This window comes from Sciurus vulgaris (assembly GCF_902686455.1).
Source record: "Sciurus vulgaris genome assembly, chromosome: 4".
NCBI lineage: Eukaryota > Metazoa > Chordata > Mammalia > Rodentia > Sciuridae > Sciurus > Sciurus vulgaris.
Window position 1 is genome coordinate 104288244 of NC_136464.1, and position 20011 is coordinate 104308254.

The 20011-nt window shown below is 43.4% G+C and overlaps 1 protein-coding gene across 1 annotated transcript in view; it reads left to right on the forward strand.

Annotated features, from left to right (window-relative positions):
• Positions 1 to 16201, forward strand: part of ATP8A2 (ATPase phospholipid transporting 8A2) — a gene marked incomplete at its 5' end in the record, with an annotated part of 656754 nt that extends 640553 nt beyond the window's left edge. The window contains 2 exons of the mRNA XM_079136232.1: positions 2756 to 2850; positions 10329 to 16201. Of these exons, the coding sequence (XP_078992358.1) occupies positions 2756 to 2850; positions 10329 to 10426 (193 nt within the window). The 3' untranslated portion in view covers positions 10427 to 16201. The remainder of the gene's footprint in view (positions 1 to 2755; positions 2851 to 10328) is intronic.
• Between the last annotated feature and the right edge of the window lie 3810 nt (positions 16202 to 20011).

Here is a 20011-nt window from a genome sequence, read left to right on the forward strand (position 1 = left end):
GACTTTGGGAAGAGGTCAGGTTAGCCTTGGATGCATATTTGGAAGTCATGGAGCTGGGACTTGTAGAGTCCCTGATACCTGAGGTGGGGGCCAAGCTTGAGCTATAGGTAGACATGTTTCCTTGGTCATTTCCTCATGTGGGTCAAAAGGGTTGACAGAGTGGGTCCCTCTGAAGCATGGAGTCAGATTTTTATATTTCATTAAAAAAAAAAAAAAAGAGGAGAAAATATACACCACTCCACAGGAAATTAGGCGACATATGTCCAGCACAGAACAGGGTCATGTGACCTTGGTCACTTATTTGGCACCACTCAGTCTGTTTCCTCACCTGCTCACTGAGATGTACAGCACTGGGATTTCAAAGATCACTTCCACTGCTTGGTTCAGTGACATCTGTAATTCCCATTGCCAGGAGGAGCTTCTAAGATGACAATCACAGAGGAGGGGGGAGGTATAGAGCCCAGCCCCATGTCAACCCCCATGTCCATGTTCAGGGGCCCTTTATACCTCCACACAGGTCCTACCTGGCAAACCTGTCCTAGTCTAGGCAGCAAGAGGAGCCCCTGCTTTCATAGTGCTCTGAGCAGGGCCTGGCATTGCTTTCTGTACAAAATTCTATGACTGGTGCTGAGCAGGGTCAGAGAGGACAAACCCTTGGTTACACTAGCTGCCTGAAACTAGCACAAGGAATTGCTGACAGTCTGGGGCCAGTGGCTGCAGAGAGAAACAGGTGCGTTCTTGTGAGTCTGCATGTCTCTGTAGTCTAGGGCAGTTGCTGAGCTTGCCCCAGTGAAATTAATTTGGCCCATGGAAGAAAAAGAAGATAGCAGGGAGGAAAGAAAACAGTTTGAAGGAACAGAAAAAGCGTTTGTCCTCCTTAGCCATCAGTCATTTTGCCATGCTAAGGTAGCTGAGGGTCACCCTTAACTGGTGATGAATTAAACATAGTCATTTCAACCCATCAGAAAATGCTCTCTTCTAGAAACCAAAGTACTCAATAACATCAGCAAAAAACTATGAAGAACAACCAGGACCTCCTCCTGTCTGACAGGTCCTTGGGAGAGAGTTGAAGGTGGCTGTGATCTGGAGTAGGGCCACCTCAAACTCAAGGTTCATGATTTCCTCAGAGTAGGATTGGGAGTCTGCTCAGAATACTCAGGCTGCCCTAACAAGTATGACAATTGACTAAAAAGCAATTTATTCTTACAGTTCTGGAGTTTGAGGACCTGAGATCAAAGTAGCTGCAGGGTTGGTTTCTCTTGAGTCCCCTCTTCCTGGCTTGTAGATGTTGCTCTTCTGTCTATGTGTTCACAGGGTTCTCCTGCTGTGTATCTGTATCCTAATCTCCTTTTCTTATAAGGATACTAGACTTATTCAACTATACAACCTCGTTTTACCTTAATTTCCTTGTTAAAGGCCTATCTCCAAATACAACTCCATTCTGAGGTTCTGGAGGTTAGGCCTTCAACATGAGGTGTGTGTGTGTGTGTTTGTGTGTGTGTGTGTGTGTGTGTGTGTGTGACAGCGAGAGAGAGAGAGAGAGAGAGAGAGAGAATATGTGCGTGGGTGCGTGACAGTTGAACTCAGGGCCTCAGGCATGCTAAGCATGTGCTTTCCCACTGAGCTACACCTCAACCCCTCACAGTGAATTTTTGAGGGACACAATTCAGCCCATAATAGAGGACATTAGACACCAGAAGCTTCTTTTGAAGGAAAAGTGACACCCTGGGAGTGAGAAACCCAAAGCACTCTGGCCTGCCTGGGGAAAATTGTAGAAGCATTCTCCTGTTTTATTGAAATGCAGTTGTCCTCCTTTATCCACAGGAGATGTATTCCAAGACCCTCAGTGTAGGTCTGAAACTGTGTTGTACCAACCCTATACAAGCATGTCTGTGATAAAGTTTAATCCCTAAATTAGTCACAGTAAGAGACTAACAGCAATAAATAATAATAAAATGGAGCAGTTATAGCAATAGACTGTCATCAAAGCTAAACATGCTCCCTCTCAAAGTCTTATTGTACTATACTCATCCTTCTTGTGATGTGAGGTAATACAAATGGTGAGAGGAAGTAGGGCGAATGATGTCTCAGAATGTACCCAATTTAAAATCTTTGAATTGTCTATTTCTGGAATTCTCCATCCAATGTTTCTACTGCCTTGCCCCATTATATCAAACTGTGAAAATCGAAACACAGTATGGGGTTGGGAACTGCTGTCAATACAGCCAACCTCTGGGACAGTTTCCATATTTCTTCATAGCAGTTGCACCTTGGAGGAAGATTTAGGAAAGGCAGGGAAAGCTCCTAATTCTTGAGTTGTAGAAGAAAACTCATCTAGATTTTCATTGTGGTGCAAACTAAGCATCTGGCTGTGCAGCAAGAAGCCACCTCTGCCTTGGGGTCCTGCTGCGCGTGCGCGCTCTTTCTGCAGGCACAGGGGCTTCTGAAAGGGAAGGTGGCTGCAGGTGGGGGTGAGGCGTTAGGACTTCCTGTGGAAAACACATCACTCACTCCAGGTTCTGCCTGGAATGAAAAGGGCACTTGTGAGCACCCCTAAGTGAGGAGGAGGCTCTGGAGCCCGAAGGGACTTAAAAGAGGGAGCAGTGCACTCAGCGTGCCTAGATAGCATCTACTGTAAATAGCCAGGCAGCTTGGGAAACCGGACCTTTGCCTTGATGTGGGAGGCTTCCCGCCACCTCTGTCAGTCCGTCTGATCTTAAACCTGTTGGGCTGACGGTATTTGCTTTCCCTACAGGATGAACGAGCGCGACCGCCTGATAAAGAGACTCGGCAGGAAGACACCCCCCACCCTCTTCCGCGGTGGCTCTGTGGCCCAGCAGTGTGTCTCACGTGAGTAGATGCAGACAGTGCAGGCAGGGACCCGGGTGGAGCAGGAGGGCAGCCAGCTGCAGAAACTGGAGTAGTGATAATAGAGACGGAGAAGGCTGCCAGCCCAAGATGTGCTTTGGGAAGTGGGGTTTCCATATTTGGTCCCAACTCAAATACAGCTTGAATGTAGGGAATTTCCTCAAACCCAGTCAATTGTCTGAATGACAGAATCCATAAACCGAAAATCCTGATAAGTTAAGATCCTTCTGTCAGCCTCCCAGGAGAATTAAAAAAAAAAAAAAAAATTGAAGTGATATTAGTGTTCAATTGTTGTCTCCAATGATATCCATATGAATTGCTTTATTTATTGGCATATTAATTGGAATGATAACAGTCCCTGGGATGGGGAGATCTCTACTTTTCCCATGAAGGCTGACCCATGTCTAAGGTTGCCATGCCCACCATCACCCCCAGACCCAGAGTAGAGAATGAGCTGTGAAAGACTCCCTCCCCCAACACACACACACACACACACACACTTTGGAGCTCTCCAGAAGCTTCTGGGCTTCCTTTTAGCAACACACTCATTCAGCTGCCAGTGAGGAAGCCCAAGCTGCTAGGGGCCTTGGGACAAGCCTCTGTCTCTAGGGATCCTGCTTTTTTCTCCAGCCCACCCTCTCTGTCTTCTTTGAGTACAAGTCATCTCTTTATCCCACACCCAACTCCCTGCATTCCTGTCCCTCCCTGAGAAGTTTAGAAGGAAGCACCTGGTAGAAAAAGAACACCTTATGAAACATGAAAAAACCATTGAAAACATCCCAGGTATCCATGTATTTGTATGGAATTCAGTTGTGCTCCACCTGATAACAGGGATTCTTAGACCTTCTCAATGGAAAGAGAAGGAAAGGCATAGCACATTGCCACCTTGGAGTAATCACTCCCTCTCCCCACTTCCCCATGCAGAATATCCACATGAGAGATAGGGGCCCAACATCTCTCTGAATGCTCCACCATTCTAACAGATGAGGCACCAGCCCTGAGAGCACAAAGCAGAGGCTCAGTTCAGGAGAGTGAGTGGTCCAGTGAGGCCCTGTGGGACCCAGGTCACAGATCTCTGACTGAAGAGGGAGGTCAGGTTCAGAAGTTTGATGGGCTCTTCCATGGAGTATAATCTGTAGGGCACCCCTGCTGAGTCGGGTTCCTTTTCCTGCTCTTCCACTCTTCTGTGACCTTGGGCAAGTTACTTGACTTCTATTTCTGCATCTATAAGATGAGGATAATAGGAGAACCAGGCTGGGCAATCAAGAAGATTATTTGAGATCATATACAGAAAGTGCCTAGAAGAGTGCCCGACTTATAGAGAGTTAGGTATGATGATAGTGATGATAATGATGATGATGCCATTAGCTGAGTAGCTTCGGGCAACTTAAATATTTCTCTAAATTTCTTCTCTGGAAAAGAATATAGGATTATAATTAATATGCCTGCAGCCTTATGCATCTTCTCAATGGTGCATGTGAAGTACCTTCTGTATGCCACACACACAGAAAACACTTACGGGTTCCCTAAACCACAGAATTCATACTACAGAGCCACTCTGCTCTTCCAGTAAATGTTTCATAGTAACCATAGAAAAAACATTTGCGGGACAAGAGGTGTAGCTCGGTGGTTAAATTATTGTCTAGCATGCACAAAAACCTGGGTTCTGTCTGCAGTACTGCAAAAAGAGAGAGAGAAAGGATATATGCACTATGTGTGTGTGTTGCAATCAGAGATCAAGTACAGTCTTAAGCAGTCTTAAACACTAAATGTTTCTCTTACATCAACATTTTGAAGGCAAAAAATAAATCTACTGAACAAATATAAGAAATAAGTCATCTTCTGGTATCATACTACATTTTTTAAATAATGACTAATAATAGAACCTCTTAGACAATTTAGGACACTTTTGTCATTAGTACTGAGAGAGGACCATTGAGTAGACAGAACTCTGGACTATCCCCCTGCATGTGTCCATCTGCTATTTAGGCCTCAGTCTCCCCAGGAAACTGGAAGACTAACTTGGTAGTACTTTTAGTTCCTTTTAGTCTGGATTTGACCATGTGGTCTGGTTTGAAGGAATCCACCAAGATTCATGTGTTGGACTTTAATCCCCATTGTAAGGAATTATGATGGTAGAAATTTAACCCAACTACATATTTAGAAGTGGAGTCTTTGGGAGTTGATTGGGATTAGATAAGTTCATCATGGTAGAGCCACCATGATTGAATCCTGATGAATATAAGAAGGCAAAGAAAGACCAGAGAAGACACTGTGTACTTCCTATTTGCTGTCATGTGATGCTTTCTGCCACTTAGGACTTTGCTAGCAAGAAGGCCATCACCAGATGAGGTCTTGCAACCTTGTACCTCTAGAACTGTAAGCCAAAATAAACCTGTTTTCTTTCTAGTGGTCTCAGCAATCAGGTATTTCATTATAATAAGAAGAAAAGCCAAACTAACACAGTGCCTTTCAACCACCAATGAACAATATTTACAACTGAGATCAAGGATTTCCTACACAGTCTGTCATCCCCATGGTCTTCCCATTTCTGTGGCTGTTAGGAATCTTTGTCTAGACAGGAAACTGCTACTTTCCTTAAGGAGCTATCAGGTCTCTGATTTCAAGGAATGTTACTTAAGGGAAATTTATTCCAAAATAAATGAAAAGGAAAAAAAAATGATTTTATGTATTTCATCAAATGCTCTACCTGGACAAGACAAACAACTAAGAAATTTACTCCTCTCGCATCTCCTTCCACCTCTCCACCCACTCCCTGAATTCTGGTGGAGGTTGATATTTAGGAACAGAGGCATTAGGAAGCCAGTTAGGGAAAGTTCCTACAGGCCCGCTTTAGGACTTTCTGGCTGTCAGGCCTTCCTGAAAGACAAATGAAAGTGGGAAATACAAATTGCTGAGGGTTTCCTGTGAGCTCCTAGTTAAATACTCATTAGGCAGAACGTGGTGAGCAGATCTTGCATCTTTGTCAGGCTATAGGTACAGGCTGGGCAGGAGGAGGCTGGTGAGTGCTTCTGGGGCCTGTTGTTCCATTAAAACTTCACCTATGCACTGGAGTTGTGGCTCAGTGGTAAAACACTTGCCTAGCATGCATGAGGCACTGAGTTCAATTCTCAGTACGGCGTAAAAATAAATTAAATAAATGTCCATTGACAACTAAAAAAATAAATTAAAAAAATATAAAAAAGCTTTGCCCATTACAGCTTTACCATCCACCGGTCCTGGTTTCTAAAAGATTTTATCTGAGCAAGGGAGTATCCACCTGCTTCCCTAGGGTCAACTGTCAGACCATCTTCCCTTTATTTTTTTATTTTTGTCTTTTTTTACCATTCTGGGGATAGAAGCCAGAGTCTCACACTTGCCAGGCCAATGTTCTACCATTGATTTATGTTCCTTGTCCTTTTCCTATTTTTTATTTTATTTCTCTCTAAATATAAGTTGCCCAGACTGACCTTGAACTTGCTATCCTCCTGCCTCAGTCTCCCAAGTCACTGGGATTACAAGCCTGCATGACTCTTCCTGGCCCTTCATTCATTCTTGAATTTTTGGGTTCCCTTTAAGTGTTAGTTGAGATTAAGAATAAGAAATTCTCAGACCACAGCATTCTGGAACATGATGTTAGATCACAGTCAATGAGAACTGAGGGCAGGAGCATTTGGCAGTGGCCTTTGGGTGCTCTGCTCACCCTGGGAGAAAAGTTCTGCAGCAGGATAAGGCATTCCTATCTGCCTGCTTCTTTGGAGGGAAATCTAGAAATCCTTCTCACCCCAGCATGGTTAAGTGAGCCCCCACCCAGCCCCCAGGAGGCCCACCTGGCAGTGGTACTAATGGCTTTTGAGCAAGTCATACAGCCATGAGCCAAAGAAACCCCCAGAGTTGGATGCCCACTAGGCCAGACCTGATGTAAATGAAAAACAGGATAAATAAATGACAAAGCTTTTGCTGCTTCCACTGGAACAGGAAGTAGAGAATTTCAAAAGCCAACTTCCTTTCCCAAAAGGACAACCCCAGTATTTATTTTTAAAATCTCAACAAGTATCCTTCATTTCCTATCCCCTCCAAAAAAGAAAGTAAATAAAGACAGACCCCAAAACGGATAGGAAGCAATTATTCTAATTGGAATCGCTGTTGAGAGAGACTCCCTTTTTTCTCTGGCTTGGATCTAGCGGCCTCCCCCACTGATGGGGAGTGTAAATCACTACTGAACAAGGAGAAGGTTCTTCCTCCTGGGTATAGTGTTCCAAGGAAGTGTCCTGGAATCCACACAGAAGGTTGGAGCCGTGAGAGACCGAAGCCTCCACTGGCGTAGGTCATTTATTTTACAGAAAAGTAAACCAAGACCCAGAAAACCTAAAAAGTCCAAGATTGCCAAGCAATAACCAAGCAAGGACTAGATGCCCAGTAGGACCCAATACATCAGCCCCTTCAGCTCCCTGGATCCAAGATGAAAGCAGAGTAAGTGGGCAAAGCTGTCATCAGGGTGGGGTTTTCAGTGGTCCCCTGCCTGCCACAGAAGTGTTTATAAAGAGCATTTAGAATTATGGGAGGAGACCGGTTGTTGGTCAGAACAAATCTGGTCAGAATGAGGAGCCTCCTTTGGCAGTGGAGCATGGCTACAGCCATGGCTGGGGGCAGAACTGCCACTCCATGACACATCTCATCCAGGGACAGCTGCCACGTGGCCCCTCAGAGACACATCAACTGTTTACTAGAAATGTTGCTTTTTAAAGGACCAGAGAATGGAAATTGTCCTAGTAGACCACAGTACACAGTCTTGTTACCAGAGGACACTGTTACTTGCTAGATTTTAGTTTGAAACGTCCCAGGGAAAGGCGTGTCCTCTTGGACTACACTATGAATTCTTCACAAAGAGCACCTTGTGCAGGGTTTAGGACAGGCTTGTGCCAGAGGGAGGCAGGAGGTGGGGAATAGCCCCTCCCAAGTCAGCAGGGCAGTTTCTTCCTCCTGATGAACTGAGCAAGCAACTTGGTGAAAGTCCAAAAGCTCTTAAGGGAATGAACCTGAGAGGCAGCATTTGCTCTTCAGGGCTCAGAAGCAGATCAGGTAAAGAATCTCCAGCCATGAGAAAGCAAAGCCACCTGTGTGGAGAGTGCCCTAAGCAAGTTCAAGGGCTGTGGGCTCTGGATGGAACAAGCAGAACCCCACGCCCCACCCTACCTGGGGGTTGGCTTCTATCCTCCAGCTCAGTTCTGCTGCCTGTGCCCAGCTATGTAAGTAAGGGCTCACACTGATCTGGAGACTGCTGGTGTGATTTTTGATTTGTATGTTTTGCTTTGTTAGAAATAGTGGTGAACAAGCAGACAAAAGTCCCCTGTAGAGGATCGCTCTCTGTCCTTTGTGTTCACCCTCACTTGGCTAGTTCTGCCTTCACTGTGGCCCACTCTCCTTCTCTGTTTCTCCCCTTCCTGTAGACTCCTGGTCCAGGTCCTCCTCCCTGCTACTCAGCCTCTGTGTCCTGGATTGATCCCCAGGCTGCCTCTGCAGTCAAGCCCTTGGCCTCCCAGGGTGGCCCACCTGGGAGCCTTTGGGCTTTCTCAGGGCTGCTGGCAGGCATGCTCTTCTGAAGAGCTGGGAAGCCAGCCCAAGGACAGGGACTCTGGGTTTATGGGCACACGGAGAATAAAAAAACAACCTGGGCATTTTCTCCTGCCTCCTCCTCTCTTCCGTGCCCACAAAGTCTCTCAAGCATTGCTGTGGTATGTCTTTGTGCCATGGCAACTCTCCTCCGTAAGCCAGACATCTGAGGAAATTAACAAATAACCCAGGAGCTGATGCCTGAGCATGATTTCTAATTTCTTTTTCTCCTTTTAGAGTATGAAAATAAGTGAACATTTCCACTGACAAATTGTAAACGTGCATGAATGCTTCCTCATGATTGTTAGGCTTTGGACTATGTTGTTTTTTTGGTCAGGATGTCTAATTGAGCTGAGGAACATTTCTGTCCCTTTGCCACAGAAGGGTTGCCAATGCAGAGAGAGTCCTATCAGATGCTTTCTGTGGGAAGGACAGTTGGAAACAAAACTCCCACTTAGGCTTCTGACTACCAAGCCTCTTTCAGAGCTGTAGATGTAAGAGGTGTGGCCCACAGCACCCTGCTCATTCCTACTTCCCAATTCTGCCACCCTACCTGGTCTGTGACTTTGGGCAGGTCACAAAAAAAATCTTCTTCCCGGCTGAAAAGTGGTAAGAATAGTATCACTTATGTCTTAGGGTTTCTGGGATGATTAAATGAGCATTTTGCAAACAGTATGTCTTAGACACATAGCACTTAAAAAGCATTGGTGACTATCTACTATTATCATGTAAACTGATTGTGAGAACCAGTGTTAGTGTGGCCACATGATGAGTCTGATCACTGAATTCTTCTTGGCTTTATCATGCTATTTTTCCCTTTATTTACATAGAAATAAACCTACTTCAATTACTTATTACCAGTGCAAATTAGTGCAGTTTAAACACAGGACTGCTCCCATCTCACGCACTTTGCTAGCCTTCACTGGTAGTGTAGTATGTGTTTTTCCTGATATGTTTACAGCTTCATAAATTAGTAAGCAGCTCACAGCATTAGGCAGATGGAGGCATTTCTCTTGATTGGTGGTGGGTGAGTGGAGACATGGACCAGGGACCCACTATTTATCCTACCCACAATGAGCTCAGCTAAGCCCCTTAGGAATAGGAAAGCCACCTGCTGTGGTTCACCTACTATAAATCCCTCCCAAAACTTGTGCTAACTTGTGTTGATTAATTTACCATTGTGATGGCATCAAGAGATGGACCCTACCAGGCATGGTGACATGTACCTGTCATCCCAGCTTCTTGGGAGGCTGAGGCAGGAAGATCACTTGAACCCTAGCACTTGAACCAAGGCAACATAGAAGGATGCCAGCTCAAAAGAGAGAGAAAGGGAGAGCGAGGAGAGAGAGAGAGGACCTTTAAGAGGTAATTAGGTCTTAAGGGCTCTGCTCTCATGAATGGATTAATATTGTCATCAAAGGACTTGGTTATTGGTCATCTCAGGAATGGATTGCCATTCTGTCATGTTCTAACCCAATAAGATGGTCCTCACCAGCTGCATCCCCTCCATCTCAGACTTCCTGGCCTCCAGAACCATGAGCTAAGTAAACTTCTATTGCTTATGATTTACCTAGTCAGTAGTATTTTTATTATAGCAGCAGAATACAGTCTTAAGACACTACCCTCTAAAAGGCATTCCTACCCCAGCATCTGCGGCACTCTACTGCCACATGCCCACTTGCCCAGGGTCCTTTCACAATCACAGTTTCTCAGACCTCTCCATCCAAGGCTAAAGAAGCCATGTGCTGCACGCGGTTAACTTGGAATCCCTCAAAAAAGCAGCTTATCTTAAACCTAGAGTGCTCTCAGTTCTGCTAACCACTTCCTTCTGCATGCTTCTCTTTCAGATGGGTATGCCTTTTCTCAAGAAGAGCATGGAGCTGTTACTCAGGAAGAAATAGTTCGTTCTTATGATACCACCAAAAGGAAACAGAGGAAGAAATAAGATACAAGTTTCTCATGATTGAGCCGAGGGAAAAGATGTGGTTTGTTGTACCAGTGTTAACACATCTTTGTTAGAAGAGACTGGCGTCAGCAGCCAAATCACCAGAAAACACATTTCTGTGGCCTTAGCCAACCAGTTTGTTAGTTGTATATTCCCTCGCAAACCTGGAGTATAGACCGCAGGGGAAGCCATTTTTTCCCTCCCAATTTGTCTGCAGTGCTTGGCCTAACTTCTGTTTACGTTGTTATAAAGCATTCAACTGTGCTCCGTGAGGTGTGAAATTAAAAACATTATGTTCCACCAATATTTAAACATCAGTACTAGTTGTTCTGGGAGGAAGGGAAAGGAGTTTTATGTTGCGTGAGAGACCCATCTTTGTAATTGGAACAGGGCACCCTTACTTCCTGTTTGGTTAACTCACAGATTGCATCCAACGTGGGCAGCATGCAAACTTCACTTTAGGCAAGTTGCTCACCTGCTTTCATTCCTATTTTGTTTGTATGAAGTTGGCATAAACTTCTTGATTGCAATGAAATCATAAAAGTCTTTATCTGGGAGGTAAACTTGAGAACATTTATTTGGACCTCTTAGCCACATTCCCAGCAGAGTGATACAGTCAGTGTGCCGTGGATTCTTTTGCATCCTTTCCAAGTGCCAGCTGACTGATCCTACTATTGCTGTCCAGGTGTCCCTTATCCTCAGGCCTTCTGCGTGGCTGGCCACTGGGCTTGGTGCATGGCAGCTGGTAGGCAGCCGACCTTAATCTGTAATTTTCCTTGTTCCACTGCAGATTCAGACTTCCCGTTCAGACTTTTTGTTCTATAACTAAACAAAAACATAGCTATTCTGAATATATCTTAGATTTTTATCTGCCTCTTTCTGACAAGGGGATCCCACAAATCAGGATGATGGTAGAACCCCTTGCCCTGGTCAGCCTCTGAATATTCATTTCCTAATTTCCAACCACCAAGACTTTGGCAACTGCTTCAATTACAATCAATGCTTGTTTCCTCGGAAGTTCAGAGCACACTTTAGACTCACTGTTGGGAAACAAATAAGATGTCTGTACAGCGAAGGAACACATCTCTCGTTCTGTAGCTATAGAATCAGAGAATTCACAAACCCAGAGGGACAGTATAGGACAGTAAAGGAGAGTAGTGAGGAAGACCACAGATGTTCTCAGAAGGTGGTGAAGGGCATACCAATGTTGGAGGCAGACACAGAGGATATTTCCACCAGATCTCTTGAGTAGGAATTCCGGAGTCACATCCCTACAGTTGTCAGGATCAGCCTCCCATGTATGGGAGCTGAAGCAAGACCTTACCATGCAGTTTAGTTAAAGGAATTCCAAACATTTTAATTAAATATCTGTATTTAAAATATTGACATGATTTCCTTTCTTTATCCAATTACTTTTAGACACAGGGGCCTTCCTGAATACAGTGCCCTGAATTCTAAGACAAGAATAGAAGACCCAGTCACTGACTCCAGTTTCACATTCTGAACTGGCATGAGATCTGGGTACCTCCAAGTATGTGTCTAAGAACCTGGAGCCCTCAATAAATGACCAGCCTGGAGGCATGTTCTCTCCTCTTTGCTTTGGTTGCCAAACCAGATTTTAGGTTGGCCTAAAGTAAATACTTCTGGGTAGTTATTACTGATTAAAGTGGCACTATTCCTCTGGAGATGGTTGTACTAACAGAAAATAAAACAACAGTGCACTTTGCTTCCTCTTTATTATTGGAACATCCACAATTAGAGAGCATTGAAAAAACTTAGAATATAATTTGCATTGATTAAGAAAACTAATCCTCCTTTATGCGATGACCAGAATTCAGAGAGGGTTTAAGAAGCAATGATGCATTTAACAGGGGAGACTCAGAAAGTTACCATTCCTTACTCCCTAAGGTGAAAAAAACATTTTTAATTACTAGAGCACCCAGCAATATGAATCTCTCAAAGACTGACATGCAGGAATGATAGCAGGAAATGTGCTTCCGGTTAGCACAACAAACCAGGTGTATGTCTTTATTGCACACCCAAAAAGATGGTAATCAAAATACAGAAGAGGAAGGAAAGTTGGAATTGAATGTGTACTAGGCATCTTCACTATTTGATTTCATGTGGGAGCTAAACCTATTTGAAAAGGTTAAATTAAAACTCAATTCTTTGTCAAACCCTTAGCCCTTTCTTGAACTTGAAGTCTTGTTTGTGTTTATGGGATTTGGGTTTTTTTTATTTAATTTTTTTACATTAAAGTACAGTCGAATTTTCTGGGATTGAAGTAAAGTCGCATATCCTCCTTTTTTGAGAAGTAGACTAAACAGTCTTTGCAATAATGAGGTATGCACACGGAAGAAAACATTTCTAGAAGGGATGCCTTTCTATTTATTCTCTCATGTGATTAAGCTTTCTTACAGTCAAATGACTAAATTGGGTTTCTAGGCAGGGCAGCTGTCAAGAGGTGTGATGTATAATATTTAGCTGGGGCCAACTCAGGGGCTGTGTCATTTGCTCTATCTTTAAATTGAGGTCAGAGTGTCACACACAACTCCTCCCCAGGGAGCCGAGTGAGCTGGACAAGGTTGCATATGCTGCCTGTCAGCTCAGTGGAAATGTCACATGGGACTTGTCACTCTGCCACACAGTAAGTGACTCCCAGACTAGCAGGTCAAACTTGGTCAGCACCCCAGGGCCTTAGGCAGAACTGGCAGAACCCACTCAGGTCAACCCCTGTGCTAGTACTATACACAGTGGCTCTTATTTGAGGCTATGTCCTGTTCTGGCTAACTCTGCAAACAGGCGAGACCAGCCATCCTCTAAACTGAGTTCTTGGTTCCACTGCCTGGGCACACACCTGCAACAGTGGCTGTAGAAAACACACCTGTAAAGGGGAGAACAAAATGAACCACCTAGCTCTGCTTGATTTTCTGGATTGGCTCAGCACAGCTGATGGAGTAGGCTTTGTAATAAGTTGAGGAGTGTAGTGAATGTGTCTCTCCTGTCTCAGTGCAGAGTATTCCAGACTTCTTGACCAGTATTATTTTCTCCTATCTTCCTAAGTTTATGTGCACATACTAAAACAAAAATGTGATGACTCTTTTGGATCAGTACCATATAACACCTGTGCTTTGGAAGAAGGGGATAGTGAACATTTGTAGAGAAATATCCTAAAAAGTGAATCTGTGGTTCAGCAGAGCTCAACTGAGAACTCTTGACATTTCCTTTTTCTTGATAAGGATTCAGGTCTGCCACCGGAAGGTGGCAGTGAAAATGAGTAATAACTTTTTAAGAAGCAGTGTATGATGGGGAAAAAAGTGAATCTAGGTAATTAATGACTGAAAATGCATAGACATACAGATTACAGGCTTTAAGATTTAATTTTCTTAAAAAGAAAGTTATACTCTATAATCTCCATTTATTATAACAGTGACCCCCTTCCCCCTTTTCTTAACCATAAGGGTGAGAATTTCTATCAGTTGTCCATGTTCCTAGGAATTTATCTTAAACCACAAACTGAATAGAATGTTTGCAAAGCTATGCTGTAGGATAAGGTAGTCTTTAGTTTTGAACACATGAAAGGACTACACACATTTCAGCCAGGGTTTGAATCACTGCCTAGGGTCACTGTCCCAAAGTAATTCAAGGAATGATTTAGCTTCAGCACTTGAAATGTAGCCTTCATCTCCTGGGATCCATAAAATACGTCAGCAGGGAAACCAGCTAAGCAGTGCCTGAAATAATAACTTGGCAAAGAAATGAGTTTATCAGGTCAAGTCAAAAGGCAGCATCCCCTCCCATCTTATAAATACTTTCTTCATGCAAATGTTTAAATTAGTGAACATGATAACGATGGGGAGAGTTAAAATAAAGTCTCCTCCCCTCCAAAAAAAGAAACTATACAGCAGTCTGCTTTGTTGGTGATTCTTCATGGGCTCAAGGTACTTATCATTAACTCATGCTAGCCATTTCTCACCTTGAAGGACATAGATAGCAGCTAGATGGGCTTCCTATTAAGTACTCTTAAACGAAATAGGACATTCAGTTTGGTGTATTGTATTCTTCATTTATTCATTTTTTTTTTTTTTTTCCTGAGCATCCCAAGTTGTTCAGCAGTACACATTTCCATTCCACTTCACCTTACAGGAGCTTTATTGGATATCAAACTTCTCATTGGTGCTCTATTCAAAGCTCTCAGTTTGCTTGGTATGAGGGATTTCTTGAGTGGGAAGAAACGGGTATGAAACCAACATAAATCTAAGTGATCAGACATTACAAACAAATGGAAGCAGAAAAGAGAGGTGAGCTCACCGGTTACCCGACCCCACGTATGATCCACAGCTATTAACCTTAGATGAACACCTCTGCTTTCCCAATGAAAGGGAGACAAAAGGGTGATTCTTTTTATACACCAGGCTGGCTCACTTTTAAATGACAATCTCTCGATCTAGCTGCCTCTGAGATACCCACTCTGCTCTTTCTCCCAGGCGTCAGACCAAGAAAAACATGCTCCAAGATTAGCCCATAGGCGTTTCTTCTGACCTAGCTAAAGAAAGAAAGGAGACCTGTTTGTTTTAAAAGTCAGGAACAAAGTGTCAGGTGGCTGTGATTTATGGCAGAAATAGGAAGAAGAAAGTTGAAATAATAGCACTATACAAATAATCCTGCCCAGGAAACTCAGGGGTCAAGAGGGCTTATCAAGAGCCTTGTTTAGGTAAGCTCTTCGCTGCAAAAGTGAAAAAGGCTGGAAGGTTCTCGGACCCACTTGCCATATAGGATTGGATCCACTTGTGTTCTTAAGAAGTTTGGTATGCGGATACAAGTGAAACACTAAGCACCAATATAAAACAAAACCTACCCCGTCATGGAGTTTCTTTCTTTCCAACAAGATGCCTGTGCCACATCCCTTATAGATAAAATTATTATTCATCAACTGGAAAAAAAAAAAAAAAAAAAAACAGAAAAGAAAAAGAAAAAGAAGAACCCTTTGGGGCTAGGGATGTAGCTTGGTGGTAGAGGGCTTGCCTAGCATGAGTAAGACCCTGGGTTCCATCTCTAAGACCACAAAAAGAAAAAAACATTTTTTTTTTTTTTTTTTGCACCAGTAAAGACTTGTTTTTTCACTAATAAAATGGGTTAAGGACTGAAGTCTCTGCTGTCCTCTCCTGCACCTTCTCCCATGTTGCCAGTGATGGCCAAATCCAGGGGTGTGCCTGGATGCTTGTGTGTAGGCTCCCAGTCTGGGTCAGTGTGGCAGCACAGCAGCACCGAATGGCTGCTAGGGGTCTGGGGGCGGGGGGACATCGTTCCTGTAGCTCACCGAATTGCCATTTGAATGCAACATCTTTGTGGTCTTCCTCATAAGAGCAAAGCCAAATGCTCGCCTGTCTCTTGTCACAGCTGCGCTGAAATTGCTTAAATATTGCTGGTGATTGGGAGGTTTTAATCTGGTTATGCAGAGGGAAGCAGGCTATGGGGGCACATTTAATTGGCTCCCAGCAGAGCAGTGAGTACTTCCATGTTATGTGGGGGTTTTTGTTCCCTCTCTCTAGAAGTATAACCGTTTTCCCGTCCTATTAATGTCCCCTGGTTGTTAAATTACAGCAGCGCATTCAGTGGAGCTGGGTTCCCTCCTGGAGTGAATACAAATGAAGGGCATCTACTTGTACGTTTAGAGGTGTTTGGAGAATTTAGTGATTTGTGGCTTTGATCAATCCTGTTGACTGGTGTATGTCTGCACAAACCTGTTTCAAATAAATCTTTTGTTAAAGTAAATGATTGGACGATGTTTTATTCTGGAATTTCCTTTTCCACTAATAAGCGGTTACAGTCATAGGGACTTGGGACTATAACATAGGGTTTTGTCAGCAGATACAGACTCCTGGAGCTCAGGAGCTGCTGAGCAGGCGACACTGTTCACTGGCAGGAGTACAGGGAGTCTGAATTGCTGATGAACTTGAGCACAGGAATCAGAGGCCAGCTCCCTTCATACGAGGGTCCAGGAAGTCACACCAAGTTTGAATGCGGTGACTCAAAGGAAAGAATTGTCCACAGAGGACCTTCTTCCCTCCTTTATCTCCCTCCTCCTGGTTCATCTCAGCATCCACACAATCCAAACTGGAGGCAGTTCAAATTCTACCTTCAAGCATGAAATCATGACATTGTTATTTTATCCACCTTCCCCCTAGTGCTGGTATGAAACGCAGAGCCTGAATATACTAGGTAAGCACTCTATTACTGAGCCACACAGCCATCCTGATGTTGTTATTATTTTTTAGCTTCCCATAGAGGAAAAGAAGAAAATGATATTTTTTTCCCTTCTCTGTAGGTATAGATTGAATATCTCTAGTCTAAAAATCCCAAATCCAAAATGCACCAGAATCCAAAACTTTTTGATTGGTGACATGTTACCACCAGTGAAAAATTCCACACCATGAAACTTTAGTTCATGCCCAGTCATTTAAAATATTGCATAATACTACCCTCAGGCAACGTGTATAAGGTATATATGACACAAATAAATTTAGTGTTTAGACTTGAGTCCCCTCCCCAAGATATCTCATTATGTATGTACAAATATCACCAAATCTGAAAAAAAAAAAAAAGCCTGAAATTTGAAACACTTCTGGTTCCAAAACATCTCTGATAAAGGATTTTGAACCCTTATTGCCAAGGAAGACAAAATCCCTTTGCCTACCAAAGCTATAAGCATCAAATACATCCTGTTCAACTCATAAGCATTAAGTTTTAGTATTTTAAAAGTAGGCAGCACATACAAATAACTTAGGCTTCTTAAAGATTGACATCAAAATTCTGCCTTCCGTTGGAATCTCCTTGACTTGAGATTCCAGAGTGATAGGAATATGAAGGAAGGGTGCACAGGCTATGCTCAGAGTGACAGTCTTGGCCTGAGCTGTGAAATGGAATGCTGTGTTCCAGCAGTTTCTATATCATTGTTATTAGAGTTATTTACAAATTTTAGTGCTGCTAGTATTCCTCCCCACACACACTTTTAAAAAAAAATGTGTTTTGATTTGAAATATTTGAAGTTAATTGCAGAGAAATGCTTCCTGATTTCCCCCCAATTTTCCAAACAGTGGTTGTGTGTGTATTCCATGTGATTGAAACCTCTTCTGCCTGAGCTGGGATGTAGCTTGGTGGTGGAGTGCTTGCTAAGGCACGCTGGAGGCCCTGGGTCCCATCCCAGGCTGATCTAATCCGTCTTGCCTATGGCTGGGAGGTTGTTGCTGTTCCTTCCCAAATAGCCTCAAATGGAGGGATCAGCCAGCAGCCAAAAGCTGGAACAGGAGAGCCTATTATCCACAAACAGCAGTTTAACTCACTTGTTTCCCTTCCCAGGGTTTGATGCCTGCAAATACTTCCCAAGATGACTGCAGGAGAAGCCTTAGAATTTACTTCAAATTTACATTTTAAGACAGATGGGGAGGGAACCTTGGTGAATATGTATTTAATACTAAAGCTGAAAAATGTCTTAATGCAATCCTACTTTCCAATTTCTCTGGTAAAAAGCCCCAGTATGGAGCCAAGAGCCCAAGGGATGCTACATAAAAGAATCTGCCCTAGTACATGAGGGAGAAATGCAGACAGGATGCTTTTGCAATTGTGTGTACCTGAGCTTAGATGTAAATACCTGTTGAGAGTTCTGCAAGAGAAGATGAAGTAGACACGAATGTGCATGAATACAAAAGAAAAAAATTCATTTTTGGCTAAGGGTGCAGCTCAGCAGTAAGGCACATGCTTAGTACATGTGAGAAGCTAGGTTCATTCCCCAGAGTCCTGCAAAATTTTATTTTTTTCACCTTGGAAATTTGCCAAGTAGTTTCTATGGTACCATGGAAGGTTTGTAAAGGTTTAAGACATTTCTTATTTTTGAGGACAAGAGAAAAGCCACTCTGGCAACTGTATGTATGTGCTACAGGGAAAGTACTCTAGGGCCTTTTCAGACCCAACTGAGCAGACAGCCAGATATTATTTGTCTGAGAACCAGGAGTCTTTTTGCTAAAACTGCTGAAGCTCCTTCTTCCAAGGAGAGGCCTCAATTGGCAGGCAGAGGCTGTGAGCACTGGGATTTGCAATTAGAGCATGCTCCTGTGCTGATGTGGGAACCAGGACTGTCCGTGGTCTCGGGTTCCCCGGTCCCAGGGAGCTACAGCTTTGGGGCTGTGGGACACCTCTCCTTACTGCTGTTTGGAATTTGAGTTGACTCACCAACACTGGAGATGTCCTGGTGCTCTCAGCAAAGTCCCTGCCCTTGTGGAGCTCACATTCTAGTAGGGGAGATCAGATGAATATATGCAGACAGTCCCTGACTTCCAATGGTTCAATTTAGGATTTTTTGACTTTATGATGTTATGAAAGCAAAACTCATTCAGTAGAAACCATATCTGAAATTTTGAATTTGGATTTTTTCCAGGGCTAGCATCGTGCAGTCTGTTCTTCTCTCATGATGTTGGATAGCAGTAACCGCCACAGCTCCCAGTAGGCCAAGAGATCATGAGGTGAAATAACCAACACTACAGTGCACTGTGTTATAAGCCAAGATATGTAGTAGATTAGATGTAGTCAATGCTTTTGCAACCTAAGTACATTTTCAGCATACGATGGGTTTATCCTGACATCGTAAATTGAGGAAGATCTGTAACCTGACAGTGTCCAACAGCATGAATGGTAACCAGATCCTGCAGCTGCTGGTGGAGTAGGTGGGTCAGTCTTACTCAATGAATGCCATCTTCCTTCTCTTGTCAAAAAAACCTCTTGAGAAGAAGGGAGGAATTTTAGATTATGTAGAAGGAAAATGGGGTAGGGTATGAAAAATGGTGGAATGAGACAGACATCATTACCCTGTGTACAAGTATGAATGTACCAATCGTGTGAATCTACATTCTACACAACCATAGAAATGAAATGATGTACCCATTTGTGTACAATGAATCAAAGTGCAGTGTGTAAAAATTTTAAAAATACATAAATAATTTTTTAAAAAAGACCTCCTGAAACTTTCTTCTAACTTGATTTGTCCCTGTTGCCAAACAAATAAATGACTGGGCAAGGGGACAATACATCCTCTTTACTTTCCCATCTAATGGTAGTCTCTCTGCCCCAGCCAGACCCAGACTCTTCTAACGTCCCCATCCTGTCCTCCTTGTACTCCCTTCTTCTTGCTGATGGCTTAAATTCTTCCTGTTCTTGGAGGCTTGGTTCTAGTCAATCTACTTGTCTAGTCACTTGGTTCTAGTGAATCCTTCTCAGGCAAATGTGCTCCCTTCTCCGCCCTGTGATAGTTTTGCCGGCAGCATCTCGGCACTGGGGCTTGTACTTTTTTGTTATATGATGCACCTTACGCCCATGGGCTCCTCCTTTCTCCAAGAGGTTTATACATCTCCCCACAAGGACCTGTTACATATGCACACAGTGCAGCTTGTGTAATAGAATGAACAGTAGACCAAGAGAACACTTGGGTTCAAACTTCATGACCTTGAAGAAATCTGTTAACTTCTCTGCACCTCATTTTCTTCACCTGCAGAACTAGATGTAGATCATTCTGATATTCCTCATGAAGTGATA